This window comes from Polyergus mexicanus, unplaced genomic scaffold (assembly GCF_030449975.1).
Source record: "Polyergus mexicanus isolate NDT 795.1 unplaced genomic scaffold, iyPolMexi1.0 SCAF_14, whole genome shotgun sequence".
NCBI lineage: Eukaryota > Metazoa > Arthropoda > Insecta > Hymenoptera > Formicidae > Polyergus > Polyergus mexicanus.
This window is the reverse complement of record NW_027223334.1, coordinates 1,596,008-1,621,176: the sequence shown is the minus strand read 5'-3', so window position 1 is coordinate 1,621,176 and position 25,169 is coordinate 1,596,008. Positions and strand designations below refer to the sequence as shown.

The 25,169-nt window shown below is 37.1% G+C and overlaps 3 protein-coding genes across 5 annotated transcripts in view; 2 read left to right on the top strand and 1 right to left on the bottom strand.

Annotated features, from left to right (window-relative positions):
• Positions 1–25,169, bottom strand: part of LOC138939577 (uncharacterized) — an 88,581-nt gene that overhangs the window by 3,416 nt on the left and 59,996 nt on the right. The window contains exon 1 of one of the 3 annotated variants that reach the window (XM_070307458.1): positions 69–966. The exons of 1 other annotated variant lie outside the window; for it this stretch is intronic. In XM_070307458.1, the coding sequence (XP_070163559.1) occupies positions 69–238 (170 nt within the window). In that variant the 5' untranslated portion in view covers positions 239–966. Of the gene's footprint in view, positions 1–3; positions 967–25,169 lie in introns of those variants that run through there. One more of the 3 variants, XM_070307460.1, reaches the window with a different exon arrangement.
• Positions 292–7,192, top strand: LOC138939576 (protein GPR107). The gene is made up of 10 exons (XM_070307457.1): positions 292–526; positions 1,287–1,424; positions 2,198–2,355; positions 2,441–2,592; positions 3,889–4,124; positions 4,199–4,332; positions 4,412–4,679; positions 4,851–5,123; positions 5,219–5,388; positions 5,759–7,192. Exons 1-10 carry the CDS (start codon positions 428–430, stop codon positions 5,901–5,903), a joined length of 1,773 nt encoding a protein of 590 aa, XP_070163558.1. The 5' UTR covers positions 292–427; the 3' UTR covers positions 5,904–7,192.
• Positions 10,944–25,169, top strand: part of LOC138939579 (probable G-protein coupled receptor B0563.6) — a 38,775-nt gene continuing 24,549 nt past the window's right edge. The window contains exon 1 of the mRNA XM_070307467.1: positions 10,944–11,137. The gene's annotated coding sequence lies outside the window, so the exon portion shown is untranslated. The remainder of the gene's footprint in view (positions 11,138–25,169) is intronic.

Below are 25,169 nucleotides of genomic sequence, written 5' to 3'. Positions count from 1 at the left end.
TACCAGCGCACAGTGGGAACGATTTCTAACTGTCGACGATCATATTAATCGAGAAACACACGTCGAACCTTCTCGATCCCGATGGAACCGAGCCAAGGAAACTCCTCTCGATGTTTGCTGCTGTTGTTTTTTTTTCTCTCTTCTCAGAGCGATTCTGCCATCTGCCATGCCGGCAACACATGCTTGACAACACTAACGGTCCACGTTCGCCTGTTCCCCCTTTCACGAGCACTGTCATGTGTCATGCCAATCCGGTTCAATTCCGATGTTCCCAGCATCTCGGGACGGTCTCAGTTCCTGCTCGGTTATCGACGAGCGAGGGCGAAGCGTTCTGGACGCGGCGCGCGCCGATTACTTGTGATGTGACACGAGCGGTCATATACAGCTGGAGAAGACAATCAGCGGGAGTGCAAGAAGAGCCGAAGAGATGCGGTCGAACACGGTTGTCACGCTGGCGCGTGTTTGTCTGTCGCTTCTGCTGATGGTGACCGTGGCGAGTGCGAGGATTCACAAGCTGGATATACGGGTTGGTTTTGCGCTGAAAATGCCATTCTTCCACACGACATTTATCATTATTATTATTATTATTATTATTATTATTATTATTATTATCGCGCACCTAATCGCGATTCAGGAAGAGAAAGCCTTGAAGCAACGTTGCGTTCGTTGAATCGTTTCGACGTATCGGAGATTGTGCCATATAACGGAATAATCCTGTGGGAAATGAAAGACGAAGGACGCCCACAATAGTGTATTGTGTGTACATTTATATACGATCGTACGCAAGAATCTCTCAGGAAAAAAAAATAATATCGCACGAAATCGCCCGTGGCCGTTCTCATTGAGCGTCATGCGCGATTATTCCGGAGCATGTCATCGTATATGTCATTTTATATGTTATTTTAAACGAGAAAATCAATGAGAATTGTTTTATCGATTCTTTTATATTTATAATTTTATAATTACGATTGATTGATATGTCTAAATAATTATACGCCGAGTATCTTTCTGGAATAATTTTGGGAAAAATTTTTTACGACATTTATTTGTCACGCTGGTTGCTAGAAATTACAATATATTAATTTGCAAAATTATTGACAAATAAATGTGTCGAAGAATTTTCTAGAAAAATCTCGTGAATACTCAAAGTGAGTTGCAATCTATAAATCTGTATCTGTGCTTTTCGGAGCAACGGTACTTTAATCACGCGCTGCACTTCGTTCCTTTTGTCGCTCTTCGGCAGATGCATTAATTTTTTTCCGCTCAAAGTATTGTTTATATTTCAGAAAGACAGAAGGCATTACATCACTCTGAGCACGTTCGGTTTCTATAAGGGTGGCATTTTAACCGTAAATCTCACGAATTTCAAGTTCGAGCCAGCAGACGTAGAGAGAAAATTGACGCCAGAAAGTACTAAGGCCGTGGTAAGTTGCAATAATAAATAATAATGTACGAGATACAGTTCTCTCTAAATGCATTTTTAAATTATTTAAATCTTTTCGACGAATTTGGGGATTCAATTTTTTCTTAAAAAATAATTTCCAAGTAACGAACAATATTATAAAGTAGAAGATAAAATTAATCTTGATGTAGCTGTTTTTTTTTTCGAAATTTTCGAAATAAAATAATTTTGCGACACGTTTTCTCTGTAATTTCTATAAAATTCACATATTTTTATTATACCATCAATTTAATTACAATGTAACAGGATGAAAATTTCAATCTGATAAAGATCTCTTTATTAAGCAAATTAAAAGCTTGATTACAAAACAGCGCATATACATCGCTCTGTCGACAGACACCTGTTTCTGTCTTCCGTACTTTGATAATCCCGCCGAGAGTCCGCGTTTATAAATAAGCGTCCAGGATGCTTGGTACGTATGTATATCATCGACTTGTTAGACTCGTGAATGACTTGTTCACACATATAATATTTACAACATAGGATATAAACTGACACATGAAACCCCTTCTCGTGTATATCGTTATCTTTGAAAGCATTCATTTAAACAATTTATAACACACACATATATGTCATTATTCGTTCTATACGAAAAGAGAGAGAAATTGATTTATATATAAAATTATTATTTTATATAATATCAAAATAAATTTATATATATATATATTTTTTTTTTACGCAAATGAACAATCATTTTTATATTATTACAAAATTGCATTTCTATTCTGATTACAGTTCGGCTTCAGCTTGGGTCGAACTCTCATCGATGCTATCAATCCCTATGTGCACAATCATCTGGATGGATGCCTGCTGCAAAATGTTTCGACCCTCAGGACGGAGCAGAAGGACGACAGTTCCATTATATATTTTACCATGGACTTGAAGAATCTAATGTAAGTGTAATCGTCAGCGTTAGAATGCCCCGGATGAAGAGTTAATCTCCATTTATAACGTGGAATAATTCGTAAATCGTTGCAGGATGCAAGTAAACTGCAGTCGCAATGTACGAGCGGCACATATTTATAAAGACTCCAGTACGGTGCTGATGTATCGAACAAAGAGGAGCTCGCTGTCGGCGAGATTCAGCGATACCGCGCTCTTCCCACGGAGAAAACGAAATGCATCACACGGTGAGTCCGTCGCGTATGCGTTAAATTATGCGCAAAGTTATTTCCACCTCATACACATAGAGGCGAGAAATATCGCTACAACAAATATTCAACCAACGGCGTGCCTCGTGCTTCATCGATTTTTACGGCGATCTGATTGGTACGTTCCTCGTACATGTAACGCGACTAGCATTTATACTTAATTTTATAACATTGCACAATGTAATAAATGGCAAGCGACAGTTGGCAACATTTGGCATATGCTTAAAGACATGGTAATTACGCGAGGAAACGTGATGAGATAGAGCGAAAGATATTTGAATTAATCTTCGCGAATTGCGCAACTCAGTCAAAATTACTCTAGACGTGATTCGCTTCGAAAATTTTCGTTTTAAATTGCCGTTGCCATTTGCTATGAATAGAGTAATAAAATTTTGCCTAGGAGAGTCCAAAACAGCATCTGGTAAATGTTATCAGCGATACATGTGCGGTATATCGAAAATAAACCATCACAGCATTCGCCAGATATTTTCGACACTTCATCACAGCCTAATATTAGAGATATACTTCGACTGCGACGGATAGAACAGGTGTAAACTGGAGGTTTGGCTTATGATCCATCGCGATGCAAACATATAGTTTGTCATGCGTATTTATTATTATCCTGATACAATTTCATTATAATATCCGATGAACAATTATTATCTTTTTAACGAAAAAGATCTCGACGCGATGTAAAAAGAACAGGTAACAATATTAACGAATGTCATGCACGATGAAGAGGAAAATCCTTGTTAGGAAACGAGATTACCATATGTCAATGTAACGTAATTATTTATCATATAAATCATCACGCAGAAGATGTTTGAAGAAGAAATGTCAACGACTAATATGCTATAAACTGATATAAACGTGATTCGAAAAATTTATGCGACGAGCGAACCTATGACGATCGAGACGCATTATTCACGTAGACGGTTTTAATGATGATCGATGAGCGACATACCGGTCTCGAAGCGACATCTTCGATCGAACATCACCGCAGATGAGAGACGCTATAATTAACGCGACTCGTCCCCGATTTTATAAATAACGCGAAACTCAGGTATTTTCGTGAAGGTTCGGTTAGGTAACTATCTTTTGCGCTGAGTACACGTATCTATCATCTATATCTCGCTTCAATCATCGCCTTTATTGCATCATCGTCGGAAGTGACACATCGACAAACAATTTATTCGATTTATTTAGAATAAGATCATAAAAGAACCCGCTTATCTTTTCATAAGCTCATCGTCAAACATAAATCTCTTTGTGCAGCGATCGAGAAGTCCGTCGTGTTCAACGATGCCCCGAGACTCGGGTCAGAGAGCAACGCGTGTTCTCATCTGAAATTGCCGATGACGATGGAGACAACATCCAAGGGCGAAAGATCATACAACACGAGTTTCGTCATGTACGTGGCGAGCGAGGAAGAGGAGGGCCTGTACAATCTCTATTTTCACAACTGTCAAAATTATGATAATTATATGGAACCGCTGCTCGTGGATTTCACGGTAAGATTATCTGGGATTGATTAGGAGATTAGAGGCGCGATTGTTCGTTATTGCAAGAAATATTTCTCTCGTAGATGGAAATAGCGGAGATTAATAACGACAACTTCCTCAGCGCTGGCGAGATGCCCTTGCCGGCTTTGTACTTTACGATGGCGCTGCTCTTCTTCTTATCAGGTTGCTTCTGGGTGTTTATTCTTAACAAAAGCAAGTAAGGGAAACAGCATTATAATGAAATATAATGAAATATTAACACGAAACGGAGCGTTAATGCTACTTTTGTAATACAGGCATTCTGTATTCAAAATCCACTATTTAATGGCGGTTCTGGTGTACCTGAAGTCCTTCTCATTGTTATTCCACGGTATAAATTACCACTTCATCCAAACCAAGGGTGAACACGTAGAGGCGTGGGCGATTTTATACTACATTACTCATCTTCTGAAAGGGGCCGTTCTCTTTATTACTATTGTACTTATTGGCACGGGATGGAACTTCATAAAGCACATTCTCACAGACAAGGAAAAGAAACTCTTTATGCTGGTCATACCATTGCAGGTAAAAATATCAGTTTTCGTTATTAATATATGATTTGTCACCTCTCAAATATTTTTTTTTTTTTAATTAAAAACATTAAAAAATTTTAAAACATTTGGTAAAGCAGTTATATAATATATAAATGATGGCTTTAAAGACATAATGTCGTAATAGAAGCTCGTTTTTTCGTAGGTATTGGCAAATGTGGCTGAAATAATAATCGAGGAGAGCGACGTAGGTAATTTGCGTCGCGAGACCTCGCGGGATATGTTCATACTCGTTGATTTGGTCTGTTGCGGTGCAATTCTATTTCCAGTTGTGTGGAGCATTAGGCATTTAGAGGAGGCTGCCCGCACGAGCGATAAGGCGGCCATGAACTTGCGAAAGCTCATGCTATTCAAGCATTTTTACATTATGATAGTTTTCTATATATACTTCACCCGAATTATAATGTACATACTCAAGGTGCGTGATGTGTTTTATAGTTTATAATTATTCATATCATATCGATTACGATCGTAAAATTGGTATTTTCATGCGAACCGCTCTCGCGTTTGTAGATCACTGTACGCTTTGATTACCAATGGCTGGACGAAACGTTTCGAGAAATGGCGACCTATGCATTCTTCGTCCTGACAGGCTACAAATTTCGCCCAGCATCCGCGAATCCGTACTTCACGGTGCCGAGCGATGAAGTGGAGCCGGACGAGGACGACAAGGTCGACGTCGTGTACGTATCTCAAATTAATTCGCAAACAAATATCGAAAAATTATTTTCTTTCTAAATTACTTCTAATTTATATAATTTTCTTTATATATATTTCCATTGTTTTATTATTTTTTAAATATTAAGTATTGTATCTTATCCATCAATAATAATATTCATAATATTTGAAACAAAATATATCAAACTAATACATATTTTTATACTGTGTGACTAGAAAGCGTAACAAACTCGATATCAAATAAAATAACTAATATTTGTGTATTTGAAAGATAATATTTCGCTTAGATTCCGAATAATCTTCACAAACAATTGACACAGCTTCGTTTCATTCTTTCTTCTTTATGAGAGTTTAACATGTCAATGTATTTTTCAGTATTTCCGGTGGTAACGGGATCAATCGGGACTTCAGTAAAGTGAGCAAGGTGCCGAGGGCGGTTAGAACCTCGAAGGTTCCGTCTACCGAGGAAGAAAGGCATAATCTCTTCCGCAGTACGGAATCTTCTCGCGGTTACGACTGAAAATGAGGGGGATAAATTGTGATAGATCGCATCACATGACCAACGCGCCTGCGAATTTTCGAGGCCACACTCTACGGATTGAAGTGGCGATTATATAAAAGCGTGATGAAAAGAGAAATCAATGAGAATGCGCGGCTCAAACTCAGCAACTTTTCTATCCTCAGACTTATTTTATATTCCTCGGAAGAAAAAATACTGGCCCATACTCGCGAATCACTGCGTCACTGCGTCGCGTACGCAATAATAGCGGCTAGATAAAGTTTATTCGTTTCATTGAACCGTCGATTTCTCGATCCTCTCCCGCTTTCGTTGTCTACCATTTAATCCGAGACGTTAGTGAGACACTTCTTCCTTTTATCTTTTTCTTTTCTCTTTAATAAGATAGATATTTTAAAGTAGGTAACTATTCATCTCTCTCTCTCTCTCTCTCTCTCTCTCTCTTAATCACTTAATGTTTCATGTTACGGTTCCAACATGAGACGAGCAGACGACAAGTACGCGCGCTTTTTCTCGACGCGCTTCTTGTAGTCAATTTTCCGTAGGCATTTAGAGAAACATTTCCATTCTCTTCTTTCCCATAACGCACGCTTGATTATCTCGGTACGAGAATCTCATTTTATCGACGGCGCGGGTACTTTTGTATCGTACTTCGTAATCTTATGTTTAGACAAGGACCGAACTGAACGGTGCAATAAACACTTATCTAACAATATATGTCCTCTCGCGATATATTACACGAGATATTATAATATACTAGAATTAATGGTAACCATTGATAATACTCAGTGGCAGATCTATCGGTGAGCTAAGTTTAAGTATTAGGGCAAAGAAACCCTCGGCGTGTACAGATACACGCGGACATGTATCGCTTCTTAAGCTATGATGTGTTTTTATTTTCTTTTTTTCCAAGTTCAAGATTAATGTTAAAATTTATTATTTTTTTAAATTATTTTATTTTATTTATATACATATATATATTTATATACACATGTGTGTGTGTGTGTGTAAAATCCTTTTTTTAGAAAAGAGAATTTTTAAAAATATTAGGTCATCGAAAATATATGTAGATCCGCGACTGATTATTACTATTTGGTATTTATTATTATACAAGCGTTGTCGTTTCGCTGTCGTTACATCTAGGGCCATACTTACTTACAGCTGAATGTTCCAAGAAATGTTCGCGAAAGGTAAATACGGTCCTAGTTACATCTGTTACTACCAATAACTGTATCATATATATCGAACGGGACACGAACAATTCAAAGAATAAAGCGAATATTTTTATGAAATGTTCATGTATCAAATGTTTCACCTATATTTATCTTTCCCCTTTGCCGTTACGATGAAATATCGTCACGTTATAGTCTCTGTCATTATTTCGTGTGAAGGATTAGACTTATCGTTACTAAGAAATTAAGAAAATTGTCAATTTTGCGAATCGTCAATTTGAATTTATCCTGAAATTAATCGGAAATATTTTGTTTGATTTAGTCTTAACCTTCGTGAACTTGTTGAATGGCTCCTAATACTAAAATACAAAATTTATTGTATTTCTCATCCTCTTTTATAACTGGCATGTATACCTGTTTATTTAAAATTTAAACCATCTAGATATGTGAATACCAAGAAAGATATCGATGGTAACTATACTTTCGGATCGACATAACAATATATTGTGCGTCCCGAAAAAAAAAAAACGCCGTTCTATTGTACTATGAAGCGTAGTAAATTAAATTGGCAGCCGAGTGTTTAAGCGATTTGGCTCACTTAATTTCACGCTTTGCGGTGAAACCGCGGCTGAAAAAGGCCGCGAAGCAATAAAATAGATTTAAAGCGACGCCGCTTCCATCGCGTCGTATGTATGGACGTAAGTTTTTATGATTGCTATAAACGTCGCCTGCGGTTTTGCATTGAAACGCCAACGGGGGCGGATTGTCAGTTTTCCTGCGTAAAACGTATATAGAGGCGAAAGTTAAAGAGATCCCGCGGGGGCCTCGCGCAGTTTCCACAGCACATGAAACATGACAAGTACATATCTAAGGAAAGAAAGGAGAAATTTACCGCGCAATATATAGCTGATACAACTTTTATTATAACCGTCGTAACAATGCACCGGGGCTGATAAATATTTTATATATCCTCCGAATTCGCGACTCGATTGTTTTTACAAACTGTTCTGTCAGTCTACTTACTCTACTTCTAAAGAAATATTACTTTCGCGACATGTAATATTGCCACGCCATATATTATTTGTGTAAAAAGTTCTAGAGAACAATGACAGAGATTAATGGGAAAAAATCAATAACAATACATCGATATAATTAAATATTAATTATTTAAGTAATGAATAATATAATAAATTTTTCAATTTAATTAATAAATTAACGTAACGCGTTATTCGAAATTAAATTATGTGAGAAAGAGAGGTCGATTATTTTCTTCCCTTAATTTCCAGATAAATAAGCGTTTTAGAATAACGATCGATAATCGAATATATGAAGGTTTGATGTTCTTGATAAAATCTATATGCGATCATTACGATAAAGAAAACATTGATTCTACCGAGTTGTGGCACTGGCAACTTGCCACTTGGCCACTTGTGGAAAGGGCGTAGAAATCTCGTCTCGTCGACCTCATGCCGAGTATTCTTAAGAGTCCTACTCCCCATGGGACGAACGCACAATTCGTCCTGTTACGGTCAAAATAGCCCTATGCCACTCCTGAGGATCTTTTCGTGCGAAACACGCCGATGATGTCGAGCACGAATTCGGGCTTGTTACATTCTCTTCCAACATGCGATAAATATCATTTATTTATGACACTCGAGAGTTACAGCACTTAGCACTTAGGGTCGATTATAGGATCTCTCTTGTGACTAAAATAAAAATTTACAAAGTACAAGATATCTATCGGATAATAGGAAATGTAATTAATAATTTCAAAGTTATTTTGAATTAATATTTATTCCTTTGTTTTATAATACATTTTTTAAATAATTTGTAAAATTTGTACTAAAAAAGATGGAGGATTCTCAAATTCGAATTTTGAGAAAGACACTATGAATCATATAAATATCATGTCTCAAGAGATTACAAATCGAGCAAATAGTAGAGATGTAAACGCGCTACTCTCTGCTTCCGTTTCTCTATCATCTTAATATTTCTAACTTTCTCCATCTACGTCATAGTTAGTGCGACGACTTGAGAAAGGGATGGGAAACGGCTGGAATTAGTTAGTTTAATACTTGTTCGAGTTAGAAACTACCTGAGATTAGTCTAATCAAGGCTATCTGAAAGGAGAATACGAGAGGGGAAGAAAGGGCGACTGACCCTTTTGCAAGATGCGAGTCGGAATGTGAAAAGTTTGACGGTGAATCACCGAAGGATTCGATCATGACAGATCGCCGTACGCAATTTACCATGTCGATACGAGATCAACGTTCTTCTCTTTACGTAGTCCGTGCCATTGAGCGAAAATGGTTACGAGCCATAAACCTTAATATTCCGCAGCCTAAACGAAACGTCGTCCAGGTGGCCGGGACGGTTATTTTGTTCTTTCAGTTGTAAGTTATTCTTGCGTGTCGTGCAATCAAAGTACAATAGATTACATAAGCATATCGACTCGATCGTTAAAGTCTGCAACAGGCATGAAGTTTTGGGCGCGCAAAATGACGCGCCATATACGGATTAATACATAGTTTTATAATTTTCTAAATATAATAAAAATAATTTAAGGGAAAATTATTTTATATTTAATATGAATTTTATTAAATAGGTAAGAAACTTAATGTTTTAAAAATAATAAATTATAAATGTTATTATATTAATAAAATTTAATATATTATTAATAATTTATAAAGTTTTATATATAAATCTATAAATTTTCCAAAATTTTTAATGAAACTGAATTTTTTTACAATAATTTTAACACACTTAAAAAACATTATCTTATTTGTAACATATAAAATAGAGTTAAAATTTCATTTCAAAATAAATTATAAAAATAATTAAAATACTTCATAAAGAATTCGATGATCATATCTCTTTTCATGTTTTTATATGCAGAATATAAAAGAACTTGAACACGACTCTTTTTCGAATTTCGGAAACGATTCCACCTCGAAAAAAATATACTTTATCACATTTTACTTAAATTATAAATTAATTTTTTTTATTTGAAATCCATGATTAGATATCTCAAATAACAATTTGATTTGTAATTCGAGATATATATATATATAACTATGGATTAGAGAGAGAAATGTATATCCATAACTATACAGGGTGGCCTTGAAATTTTTTGTTCAGAATTAAATTTCTTATAAGATTTCAAAATCTGGCTGGATTCGGGGCCACCCTGTATACATACATGTATATATAATAAAATATATGCATTCTACATCTTTACTGTTTACAAGAACTCACGTTTGTCTATCTATAAAATCACACTCAAGTCCGATTATAAGGAGATAACCCTTATAATAATCCCCAAATTTATTCACGATGCATTCATCTGCTTTACGAACCTGACGATATAATTGCAAATATATAAATATTAAATAAAAATTAAATAAAAATTAGCCAATTCCTCGCTTAATTAAATAAAAACTCAAGGATATGATGTCAATGCGTTACGTATTAGAGGTTGATATTTATATAGACATAACTCGACTCGTCCGTAATTAGCGTCATCTTGTTACCCGCGTTTCGCAACGTCATCTCATTAATTCCGCCGCCGTCAGAGATAAAAACCCTCACGCATTTTCGCATACGTATCGACGAACGCGCGGATCTTATCTGATCTCTCAATCTGACAAATAGCGAGTTCACGCGACCCTACAATCTCTTCCGTATCAGATAATATCGCGAAACGTTTTGCCAATATTGTCAGAAGTTCCTCCTTTCTTCCTCTCTCCCCCTCGTTTTTCTTACGAATCTACAAAGGCGGAGATCGCGACGCGCATGCGTCGCGCGACCGGACCGGGCCGACTGACTTCTCGTGCGCTCGGTGAAAATTCTCCAGTTAGCGCCGCGACGCGCTCGAAGGAGTCTTCTTTCGTCGGACGGTGGTCCGCAAAAAGCGACGACACGCAAACTTTTATCGCTCTCGTGTGGCCGCGGAAAAAAAATTATTATATTATATTTAAAAAAAAAAAAAAAAAAAAAAAAAACTTGTTTTCCGAAAGTAGCGCGCGCGATTCAGCCGCGAAAGATGCAACCGGTACGCATCGCGAGGTAATTATAAGCACACGTTTACTATCCGGAACGTTCCGATCGTCAAATATCGATCGAGACGGTCCCCCCGTACGGCCCGCGAACATATGTTTTTTATCGCGCGCGCGAAATGATTCGCGACAGAGGATGCATGTTAAGCGTTTCGTTCTAATTGACGAGCGAAGATAATGAGCAATTAATCGTTTAGCGAGCCGCAAGTAGACGCTAATGTCAATTTCTCGGTTCAGCGATTCGCACTGTCATCGATGCACGATTTCCCGTTTCACATTCTTCGATACTCGAAGATAAAAAGGCGCTGATAAATTACGATGAAACAACTGTCATTTATTAATATAATTAACGATTTAATCGGGCGTTTTTGTTCCAAATATATGAAACAAATATCTATTCGCCGTATGTGCGCGCTACTAAAGACATTCTTGCTGCAATGATCTTGTTATTTAATATCAACAGCGATAATTTATATATTTCCTTATCTTTCTTCAGATCAATTAATTTAAATAGCGAAATTTTGTTTCATCGAATTTAAAAAAAAAAAAAAGATTGAACAAATTTTGTTAAAAACATTCAAGTTTAATGTGGAATTTAATTAGCGCACATTATAAACGTCCGCGGTTTGGAATTAATATTTCAGTCGATACGAAATATGTAAAGGATTACCTTCACCACACACGCGACTACATTGCGGTAGCGGACAAGTGTGTGACGTAAATTAAAATATAACGCGGCTTTCAACGTGGTGGTGGGTCAGACTGATGGATGGCGACAGAATATTCACGCCGATTTATATATTTTGCGTTTTCGCGCGACAATATTTATTGTCTATACTTAAGAAGATTTACGTGTAAAAATGTGCCTAACGCGGTTAAAAAAAGAAAGAGAATGGGAAAGAGAGAGAGAGAGAGAGAGGCGCGTGCATCAATGAAGCCGCGTAAAATTAGATTCGGCTAAAAGCGCACTCGACCTTCGGTGTGAAAATCACTTTATATCTCGTTATGTATACATTAGAGAGAGAGAGAGAGAGAGAGAGAGAGAGAGAGAGAGAGAAAGAGCGCGAAGAGCGGGCGAACGCTTAAATTATGAATGCAATGAAAAGCACCGGCGCCTCTTCCTAGACTGACCCCCAGGTGCAAATGCATCGTATGTGAAAAGTAAAGCTGCAAAATAAGTACTTTAATTACGTTTGAGCTTTGAAAAAGATACTATCTTAAGATACGATATATAGGTTGAGGAAAAAGTCATTGCGTATTTTTTGTATGTTTTTCAAAGTCATTTATTTTATATAAAGAACAAAGATCAATCAATGATATATGAAATGAGAGACAGAGTGTGTTTGCGTACTCTCGAAATTATCATCTAGCGACGAGCATATGCACGCACGCTTTATTTATGTCGCTAATTATCAACATATTTAGCGCTGAATTGTGACCCATACGTGATTCTTTACTCTTTCATAACGTCAAACGCGATTATTATATCGAATTAATTAATTTTATATACACATATATATTGTATATATATATTGTATGTTTATATATTTTTTTTAAATATATAAATATATATAATGTTATTTTTTAGAGGACATACCCGTTCGAACTCTCGAAAAATGAATATATTTTCTAGATTTTTTGCAAAACAATGACTTGATAGAAACTTTATATTTTTTTCCAATATTATTAAATATTTAAATAAAAATTTTCAGCTTGAAAATTTTGTTTTTTTCTCGCAATTATGCGAATAAGCTATTAATATGTTTAATGAAAAAAAAAAAAAAAAAACTTGTATTTTTTTATTTCAAATATAATAAACGAACCTTTTTTACGCACGCTGTTCATGAGAATATAAATCTACAAATATTCGGGTAACTTTAAAAAAAAATTTTTTTTACTGAAAATTTTTACTTAAGTACTTTTAATAATATTGTATTAATACCGTAAAAAAAATAAAAAAATTTTTATCAAGCCTTTGCACAAAAGATCTAGAAACAGGGACTCATTTTTCGAAGATTCAAACGGATATGCCCCCTTAATACAAAGCATACACATAGCGAACGAAACGCTTATTATTAGTACAATTACCGTATTGCTCCGCTCAGCGTAGCTCGTTATCATTACAACGTTCTGCATCTTTTCGATCTCTCTCTCTCTCTCGTGCACGTTCGTGTACGCGCGCACGTATAATGTATACAATAGGGGGGGTATAATAGCGCGGACCAGCGATAAGCTAATAAAGTTGGGGCCGGAGCTTGTTAACGTAACTTTTTTTTTTTTTTTTTAATCGCGAGAACGTGCCCCACCGAGGGAGCGTAATTATTGCTATATAGCTGCGACGGCGGGGCGATTTAATCGCGGCGTCAAGCAGCTTGCAACTTGCGCGCACCTCCAGATAATCTTAAGCGAGCGCGACCCTCCTCCCCTTGTTCCTGCCACGCTCGCCCCGTATCCGCTCCGTATAATATTCGGATTTACGGCCGTATTCGAAATCCGGCCACGATTCGCACAGTGGGCGGAAATGTTTTTTTTTTTTTTTCCCCTTCCGCTCGACTTCCTCCGCGCGTCGAACTTAAATTAAAAATGTTGGCAAGCGCGCGAACGTGACGCGAATGAGAAAGCGTGTCCCACTGACGGCATACGATACACGGATGCGTCGCCCCATGCTATCTCTCGGTCTCTTTGAGATAGACGGTACTGATAATATTTGTAGGGAAGAGAAGAGAGAGAAGAAAAGGAAGAGAGAGAGAGAAAATGATAGAAATTCATAATATCGAGAGGATCTAAGTACAATGTTATGTGTGCTGGAAGAAAAAAAGACGGGCAAGCAATAAGGGTTGATTAGACGCCTGGTAGGGGGTTATAATACCTTCGATATGACATTTATGCATTAATAATATCAACACAAAAGGGTTGGAATGATAAAAGATATCGATTTGCCGATCAAGAATCGTTTGTCGCGCGCGATTACAAGTTATATATATTTTTTTTAACATTTGTTTATTTTATAAGCTCTTATACATTAATTAATTCGCGTAAAATAATTGTCTTATTTATCATCTATTAATTTATTTTATTTTATCTTTGACGATTTTGATAATTTCGTTCTTACAATTAATTAAACATTATCGATTTATTTAAATATTTTAAATGTAAAATAGAGAGAGAGAGAGAGAGAGAGAGAGAGAGACAGAGAGAGAGAGCCAAAAGAAAATTTAATTTTTTGAATACTTTAATTCTAACTTTGAAAAGTTTTGAAAATATTTTTAAATATCTACGTAGAAAATTAAAAATATATTATAAAAATACAATTAACAAAACAAAATGACCACGAAAAAGAATTCAAAAATTTTTATCCGCGCAATTCGAACAATAGAAATATATAATTTAATAAAATAAATTTCTCTGTCGATTGTTTAAAAAAGTTAAAACTATTTTCTTTCTTTTTTAATCTAACGAATTTCTATTTCTAATAATTCAAATACTGTAAGATATAAGCAGAGATACATATACATCTCATCGGTCGACAGCAATAACTGTTGTTAAAATTACGCAACTGGTGAGAGAAATAATCCTCTTTCACCAAACTAAGATTCTCCGGACGTCTTTTATCAGCGTGAAAAATATTCCGTCGTGAAAGCTCGCGTAATCACGTTTTAGCCGCCATTGAGAATAATTGCCCGGAGTTCTCTAAGCAGATCTAATAAGAAATTCTCGGAGCGCGTCCCGACCTTGCGTACCTAATTAAAAACTAAATTTCCTAAAATTCCTCTCCGTGTGCCAGGCAGAATTTCGATCTTCTGTATCCTTGAACCGAGGCGGAAATGAAAATTCCCTAATCTTCCGGAAATCTGGCAATGTTGCAAATGTTCCTCGCAGAATCTTCGAACGCGGAGCGATATTATATAATTATAGAAGCTAAAGGAGACAATTAAAAAATTGAGGGTGTTAAAAATGAGAGGGTGTAAAAAAAAAGCCGTTTATTTCTTTTTACATATTTTATAAATCTTTAATCCAATGTTGACAACTTTCGATTTCTTTTTTTATTTCGTTTTCGGATCACGCGCTCGATAATCACGATCGAACTATTCGAGGGATATGGAACAAATATTGCGAGAAATATGACCGTCACAGCGCGAGTCTCCTCCCGAGTCACTTGACATGAAGCCAAATAAAATCCCCGCACAGCGTAAGGCTTGTTTCCCTTATTATTATTCCTACAGTGGCGTCATGGAATATTACGGTACCAGACAGAAAAATTTCGATGCGACGGTGGAGAACTCGTGCTCCGCTCTGTCGAATCTGTTTACCGATCCTCCAATTTCTATCGCGCGTAAATTTCATTTTACGGCCAAAAATATGTAGAGGAGAGATATAATTGACTTTCTCAACGACAAATCTGTGAAAATAAATTAAAAACGTGTTCTCATCCGGCGCGCCTTCTCCTCGCATTTAAAATATGTCAACAAGCCGATTCGTTGCAACGGCGATATAATATCGTTGACAGTTTTTTAGAACCCATTTTTTAACATTTACAAGACGCTTCTGTTGCAAATCTGAATACCGGATGGGCAATAAATATTATTGCTCCAATCGTCCGAAAATTTTCAACTGACTCTACCAAGAATTCCGGTAGTACAATACTATTGGCTGGCTTTTAATTGCAAGCAAAACCACCGAGAGCGCAATAAATTTATTTAATTTACACAGCCATCACCCGCATGACAGTTTAGTCCGCACGTGGCTTTTCCCATCTGTCTCATCGCCTTTCTCTCTCTCTCTCTCTCTCTCTCTCTCTCTCTCTTTCTTCCTCTCGCTTTTTTCATTTCTCGTCTGATAAAACGCGCGTGCGTCGATCCGTTCGTAAAGGCTTTACTAAACTAGTTGACACACACATCGACCCGCTAATGTATATTTGTTAAATTGATCGGAGCACACACCACGTCGCGCGATCGAAAATCATGTTGATTGATTGTTTTAAATAGTGATGATCGATATTAAAGAAGCGTAATATAATAACGCAATATATAAACGCGCACTCCCCTCCTCCCGTTTCGAGAGCAATATATTTATTTAAAGGAGGAGCGGGGGGGGGGAGAGGGGAAGGGAGAAAATTCGAGAATACTTACTACCTTCGGGAAAATGAAATTTTAAACAAACAACGAAAGAGAGAAAAGAAATTGTTGAAATATAAATATACGTCCGTTGAATAGACGTCTCGCTTTGAAAAACATTTCCGCTGTTGGATTCACTTCCTTATTTCTTTAAGTTCAAAACTTCGTTTCGAGACGAAGCGAAGAAAAATTGAAATTGTATTAGGATTTAAAATAACGCCCTCGGTTGAGTGAATGCCTTGTCTCCAATGTTCCCTGAATATGCGCGTAAAATTGCTGAAAATTAAAGATTTCTTCCCCTCGTTCTTCTCCTCCGTTAAAATTCAAATGTCGTCCTCTCGAAATGGAAATTCCTGTCGCCATCATCCTTATTTCGCTGCCTGCAACTGGTTACTGGAATCTGATCGACTGAACCGACTGCCCCGATTCTTTGGACGAGGACTCGGATCTTTCGTGCTAGAAACGTCGTCGGGAAAATGAGCGTCATTGGCATTGGCAACGGCGAACGATTCGTTTGTTCAAAACGGTCCTTAGCTTGCGAAGCAAGGAGTCAATTTCCTCCCCTCCAGCGGCGCAATTAGTTCCGAGCGAGGAGGAAGTTGTAATCGCGTTCGCGGCCGTTTGCGAATTTTGTCCCGAGGCCTGGCGCGAGTTTTTGCTCCCCGGGATTTGCGGCACCGACCCCGTATCACCCCCGCTTTTATTTTCCGCGTCGCGCAAACTTTCGTTTTACAATCACCCGATAAGTACTAAGAAAGACGAATTTCTCAAATTTCTTCCTTGCTATCCTTTCTTTTTCGCGAGCTCCCGCGATCGAGTTACGCCAACGCTATCGCGCTCCCAGACTATGTTCATTAATGGTTTAATGACAGCGTTGGATGAAGGGGCGGAGAGAAGGATATTTTTTCCTTATATATAAATTTAACGTTAAATAATCCCAGCTATAGAAAAATTATACGGCATTAGAATTAGTTTATTAGACACGACGTGAGCTTTTATATAAATAATTATAATATTAATATTAATAATTTTAAATAATTATAATAATAATAATAAATAATTATAATATTAATAATTGAATAATCGTTTTTATATTTTATCGTTTGTACGGAATTTTAAAATTTAATCTTTCATTATTTCGATATCCTAGCACTTGCAATCAATTTGTTCGGTCAAATTTAAATAAGTAAATTGATTGCGAGAAAATTAGGAAACAATGATAATTGGACGGCATATAATTGAAAAAGAGATCTCGTATTATAAAGCCAATCGAGATCACGATCGAAGCTTTGACGAATTGAGATACGACGTTCACGCGCGCGGACAATTTCGAAGAGAGCTCGATCTCCCACTTTAATCTGCGCTTTCGCATCTCCGTGCCAGATGCAGCCATTGTTACGGCGTTCTTAATGATTCCCGCGTCGTTCTGTCTGACACGATGCGTAATCATTCCGAGTCTATCTAGCGATTATCGATACGAGCGGTGGACAAGCGCTCTCGTTAATTAGCTCCAACGACTTTCCGATCAGCGACTACTCGAGTGATCGCAATTTATCGCGAGTCGCTTGCAAATTGTACGTTTCTCGTGAATCCATCTCGGAGAGTTCGACGGTGCCTTCGCCAATTACGATGTAGTGGTTGCGTGAGAGAATTTACAGAAAAATCTCGTTACTTCTTCTACGAGAATTAAAAATCAGTAAAATATCGCGTTTCAACATTGATATAATTATAAAGGGATAAATGAAAGAAATTTTAATTTTTCTAACGCAAGAGTTAATTTTAAGTTGACATTATTTATTAGAAATCTTACTTGTCAGTGTATTATATCAAAGAAAATATTCTGATTATATAAAATACTTGAAAAAAAATTGTAAGTATTAAAATTTTAGATATCATTAGAGAAATATTAAATAAAAAAATCACAGAGCTGCCTCTAATTTCCACGATATTACTCAAACTTACAAGATCGAAAGTGATCCTTTTCAACGAAGTAACAGGAATTTTACGGAGATCGAGAGAGAGAGAGAGAGAGAGAGAGAGAGAGACGAAAGGAAAATTATTGATGATCGAACGTGAATGTCATCGCCCTGTCGTGAAGGGAAGAGATTTTATGACGTACGTCTGATACTGATATATAAAAGTGGATCTCGTTATCTCGCGACTACTATCGCGACATAATTCTTTCTTCGCTCTCGCCAATCGGCGGGCGACATCGCGGTGTAAAGTTTATCACGCGTGATACGGCGCCGTCCATTTTCCTGTTCTTCTCTCTCTCTCTTTTAAAAAAAAGAAAGAAATAATGAAACAAAGAGAGAGAGAGAGAGAGAGACTATCGCGCGTTCGATCAAACCACGTTTTCCCAGGTAAGAGAGCACCGTCGTGGGAACGCGTGTCCGCGATCCAGAGGCTTCCAGCTCTTCCCTCGTATCCCCGTGACGGATATAACGATCCACAATGGTATAATCGCCATTTCTGTCGCAATCGTTACCGACAAGCGGCGAAAAGTCTCGTCGTAAAAGCGCGCGCGTTCGTGGAAAGAAAAAATGGAGGGGTGGAGAAAATTTAAAAAGAAGGAAAGAAAAATAGATCGTTACTCCCGATTTAACCCGGCCAAACATCTCGATGATTATTTCGCTTTTGTACGCGCAAAGGGATTTTTACGTAACGATGACGGGGCGATGAGATTACGAGGGACGAGCGTAAACCTCTTTCCATTTCGCCGATTAAACGAGCGCGACGCAACTTTACACGCTGACATCGGTTTTAATCACGCTATCGATACCTCGATAAGCACCCACTAATATTTTTTACCCATACCTTGGCCGCGTCGACCTAATTTCGCTAACGGCGATAAAGTTTAATTACCTCTCAACAGAGAGAGAGAAAGAGAGCACAGATCGCGTTTAAAGGAAACTGATGATTTAAATAATTCGTTCTTTCAAAGAGACTAATTAATATATATATATAGGGTAGGACATTTATATTGAGACACCTAAATATCTAAAAAATAAGATAGACAGAAATGTTTCAGACAAAAGTTGTTCGGTTCTAAGGAAGTCGTAAGATGGTGCCATTGGTTCGACTTTGGGTAGAGGCGCTTCGGAGATTTCAATGTCAATCTTGTTTTTTTTTTTTTTTTTTTTTAATGGGAACATCCTAATTTTTTTACACAAATCGATTCCTTACAATATTTTGCATAAAAAGTTATAGGGGTATGATGGCCAAAAGTTTAACAGTCTACGAGATATTTTATACTTTATTTTATTACTTCACTTTGACATAATTTTACATAAACAATGAAATACCTCATAAAATTATCTATTTTGCAATAATGTTACCTTAATATTTTAAGCTCAAAAAATGAGAGACATCAATTGGTGTAAAGAAAATAAAACAAGATTGACATTGAAATCTCCGAAGCGCCTCCACCCAAGATCAAACTAATAGCACCATCTTACGACCCCCTTAAAATCGAACAAATTTTGTCTGAAACATTTCTGTCTATCTTGCTTTATTTTTTAGATATTTAGCTGTCTCAATATAAATGCTTCACCCTGTATATATATAAAGTTCAATATGATAATATAAAAAAAGCCTCGAAAACAATATAGATGTTACTTTAATATGCCATACGTTGCACTGCATTAAAATCGAGATCCTGGAAGGGGAATAATAAATAATAAAAATTAACGGAGGCTTTTCGCGCGCGGAATAAATTTGTTGAAGAATTACGCAAATTATTGGCGTAATATGCAAATCGCGCGCGCGCGCACGCGCGCTTGGGCGTAGTCGACATAATTGAAGTGCACGCGCCAATAACGCGTAATTAATTCCATGTATATATTTCCGTCGGCTGTTACGTGCGAGTTTTGCAAGCGAGTTACATGATAAATAATGCGCAATATACATGAGAATAAATTAGATCCCGCGCGTCCCACGTACTTTTCGCGATAAATCTTCTTTCCTCGAGACTTTCGGGTGCCTGTTCCTCAACTTGCAAGATAAATTTCTATCTTTGTAATACGCGACATGGTGGTTTATTCATACCGCATAGGAGACTAGTTCTTAGTTATCAATTATCCGCGACGCGCCGCTAATTTCTTCGCTAAAAGAGACAAAAAAATGGCGTCAATCTAGAACTAATAACACGAATTGGCTAAAGATAATAGCACGAAGAAACAGAGGTGACTCTGGTTTGACTCGGTATTATCCTACTTTTCCCTACTTAATAAAATAATTATTCAAATTAAAAAAAAAAAAAAAAAATTTAAATAAAAATAAAAAATAATTTAATAATAATTTAATAATAAATAAATAAAAATTTAAATAATATTTGAATAAAAATTATTAAGTTGTCGTCGAGACATTTCAGATGAATTTGTTGCTTAATGCATAAAGTATGTAAATAGAAATAAGAAAAAAAATAAGAAAATTATTATAGAATTAAGAAAATGAGAAGAAAATACGCAACACCGAGATATTTATCAAAATTATTTTGAATTATGGATCCGAGATCAACTTTTCCTAGAAGAAGATAGGAAAGGGAGGTGACACACAGAGAGAAATCTATAGTAAAACGGAGCAAAGTTGGTTGGAAGTCGCGAACTCTGTATAGGATGTACGCCAACCCACCGAATAGCGCGAAGACGCTTTGTAAGCGTAAAATCGGCTCGATTCGTTCCTCGGCGTTCCTCTCACCCAGGTTACATTCCGACGATTCAAGGAGGCGGAGATCCTGGGCGACGTCCCCGCGGAAGGCGAATGCATAATGTCTAGCATGCCCGAGTTTCGCTGCCGCGTATTTTAAGTCACAGCTGCCGCGTGGATTGAGGAGCCGGGTACGGGCAAGTGGGACTCCAGAGAGAGGCCCCCCTCTCACTCTTTCCCCCCGTTGCAAAACTTGCGCGAGTTTGTCACCCCATCGCGAAACACACTCGCGCACGTGGTCGAGGAAATTGCAAAGTTTCCTGCGGGACTTTTGCGCCACATGTCAATTCCACAACGCGACTGTGCTCCTCTATGTTTTCCCGTCCTATCTATTATACCGAAATATTAACTGTCATATATTTTTTGGCTTGTAGATTTACGTGCTTTTTCTCCAGCTCTCTTTCAGACAGATTATCCAGACGATAATAAAGACGACCGCGCTTGTTTAGAATTTGAACGATTGTCACAGTTTTAAGGAATCTTCCTAGTTTGACGCTCTGAAAATAAAGGCGATATTTTGGGGAATTTTTTTAAAGAAAAGTATAAAACATATTAATTTTAAACTCTTCGCGTTTATTAAATAACATTTCAAATATACCCTGAATTTTTTTTTCAAACAAAAATATTTGTTTGTTTCGGAGTTACAGTAGTCGAACCAGGATGTCTAAAAAAAAAAAAAGCAAACATGATTCCAGCCGTTATAGTCATCTGAAATAAAAAAGAAATCAAAAAAATTCTTAATCTGTATGAGTGTGGTTATTGTGTGAACTAAAATTAAATCGATATTTGCAAAATTCAAATTTCGCGACTTACAAAACTAACCAATTTTTTGGTGAAAAAATGCAATTTTTTTTTTTGAGGCGCTGCTTTTTTTTCTTCTTCTTCTTTTTCTTTTCTTTTCTGGTTCATGCGACAGCTACACTCATACAGAATAAAAATCTTTTTAGTTTTTTTTTTTTTTGTTTATTTCAGATCACTATAACGGTTGGAATCATGTTCGCCACGAACAACATTTTTTTTTTTAAGATACGCTGATTGGATTACTATAACTCCGGAACAAACAAATATTTTTGTTTGAAAAAAAATTTAAGATATGCTTGAAATGTTATTTAATAAACGTGCAAAGTTTAGAATTAATACGTTTCATAATTAAAAAAAAATTCCCAAAAATCTCCTTATTTTCAGAATATCGAACTAGGTGGACCCCTTAATTCAATACACGCATCTTACCATTTCCACTCTACAAGAGCGAATGGTAATCGCCATCTTTGTCATAACGCGACTCTCGAAACTGAAAAAAGAGGAAATGAATGGTAAAAAAATATATAGAAAAGAAAAGGAGAAAGAAAAATCCCGAAGTATTGTTATTAACACGTGTTTGCTGGTTATGTCGATCAAAGTTTTACGTTATAATATGTTATACTTAACTTTCTTTCTTTCGCGAACACATGAAGGGTTGCACATTATTAATAAAGTTAGGCCAAGTTCAAAAGGTCAAGGGTAAAAGAATTTAAATCTGGGAACGACGGCGCCTTTAAGTCTCCCCAAGAGAAGGTCTCGTAAAGAGATCCTTTTACAGAATAAAGTGCATGCGACCTTATTTTTATACCCAACCTCGCCGTTTCCTCGAACAGCTCATCATCTATCACCGGGATATTTTTACAATGCACGTGACGGCCACGTGCCGGCGAATAACAACTGACACGTGTGTACGTATGCGACGCGGATCGAATTGCAACGTTTTAACGTAATGATGGTAAGCGTTTGTTTCGCGTCATTATGAGACATACTCTTCGCATGCCACCCACGCACCATTTTATATCGTGTTCGACCCTGTAGAACCGTGTAGAACCTTCGCGGCTTTTGTGCAAAGATTAGTGATGTGATACAAGTCATTACGCTCGCATTACGCGCTCTGTACCAAAAGAGGAAAGACAATTTTTTTTTTTTTTTTTTTTGGACGATGATAACCATAACATCGATCACTTTAAATTGTAAGCAAGACAATTAGTTTGATTAACGATAACGGGAATGGTAAGTGAAAACGATTATGGGAACGGGACTCAAAACTCTCGTTAAGCCAAGGAAGAATCGAGTAGTCTCATCAGGACGCAAAAAGATTCTCTCTATCTCTTTTTTTTTGTCCTCATTGAGTTTTTCTTGACGTCCCATCGAACAACTCGATTTTATGGAACCGTTGGTCTTCTTAATCCTCAGCGGGCATATTTTCATCCCGCTAAAAACACACGTAAGAGAAATACTGTAAGAGCACGAGCTTTTTTTTTTTTTTTTTTTTTAGGAGACTTGGCTTGTACGAAGTGTTGAAGCAGTAAAATCGACATAAAGGGCCTTGAAAGAAAAGCTATTTGTTTTTAAGACGATATTTGAATATTTCATGAATCTCCTACGAATAGAAATTTTAGCAATTTTAATCGCGTTGATCTCGCAAGCCCGACAATCCTTGAATATTTATCCAACATTATGTTAATAATATTCCAATAATATTCGTGCAACGTAATTTTAAGCTTTTTCCCGGACGGAATAATTCATCGGCATCTATCAACTCTACAGCCCCCGTTTCTCAAAGGGAACATCAGAAGCCTCAAAGGCTAACTCGCTCGTAATTTACTCAAAAATTTCGTCACGTCCTCTCGCGAGTTTCGGAATCTTGCGAGCTATCTCATCTGCCCGGTTATGTTCCATCAGCCCATGGTCCTGGTACAATTTGACGGTCTACCGATCGCGATTTTATACAGCTTATACTCGAGGAACGAGGTCTATTATACCGTAAACGTCGTCGTCGTCGTCGTTTCGAACGCGCGATCGAGGTGAGAAAAGATATTATAAAAGATTTTGCCGGGGTCGGACCCGGGGCTAAAGTGTCTCCGGCTAAGTGATCGACAAGCTATCCATGAAACGGTAGGAAGCACATATTTGCTCTATTTGCTCTATCGCTGTTGAATTTATCATCTTGGAGAGGAACCTCTCCCTCTTGCGCGCGCGCGCGCGCGTCGAGAAACATTTACGAAGCAAAGCGTAAAACGCGCGCGAATTTGCAGAACGTTATCCCGGAGTCGGGGTCGGGGATTAATCATAGTGATCCGCCAACGATCTAGATTCAAGCAGTTATTCTTGAGTTTATTACGACAGGCGGTCGATTATTTTCATAATTTATAATTTATAATTCATAATTTATAATTCTATAATTTACCGGTCTTATATTAGATGTACAACTTTGCTTCCGCCGTTTTTTTCCCGAAATTCGAGGCTTTATTGTAAAAAACTGGTTATACATTTATGATTCAAAGTATTGTCCATTCCCAATGATCGTGCCAATTCTTTTTGACTTTGACTCGAGTCTTCATTAAGTAATGCCTCCAATTCTGCATCTTCGAAAACCTTCTCTCTTCCACCGCTATGCCGCGCTTCGACGCGAAAATCACCGTTCCTGAAGCGTTGAAACCACTCACGACACGTTCTTTCACTAATAGCGGCTTCACCATAAGTATTTGAGGGCATTCGATGAACCTCAGCCGCAGATTTCTTCATATTGAAGCAGAAAATTAAAACCTCCCGCAAATGACGAGAATTTGGCTCGTAAACTGACATTTTCAATCGAGAATAGCTTTATGACGCAGACACAAATCGACTAATGTTTCTATGGGGTTATGTTGACAGATGCCCAAGTTTATCGCATGACGTCTATGATCTATTCATTTCGACCACTACTTACCGCTAAAGCCATCTATAGAAAAACGGCGGAAGCAAAGTTGTACACCTAATATTATTTTCACAGAAATAATTAATTTTAAAAAATGTTTGTCAATTAATTCACAATTTTTAATCGTGATAAGAGTACAGAGGTCATCGAAATTTTTTCTTCGAATAGGAAATAATAATCGAGTAATGTATTAAACGAGAAATCATTCTTTTTTTTTCAATAAAAACTTTAGAGAATTGATTAGATGACGCACGATAGGTAATGCGAGTTTATTCTGGGAATAAATAGCAAAGTTTGACGCATCCGAAAACTTAAATAAAGTAATAACCGTTCAAGATGTATTTTATAGCGTTAACGGGCATTAAATTCTCAGTCGCGGAATACGAATGGATTGTTAAGCCGCTGCTAATCCCAATTGCCGCGGATGAACCTTTTCTGATCTCTCTTCATCAGACTAATCTACGACAAGACGGTGAAAGTGCTCCCTTACAGTTCTTCGT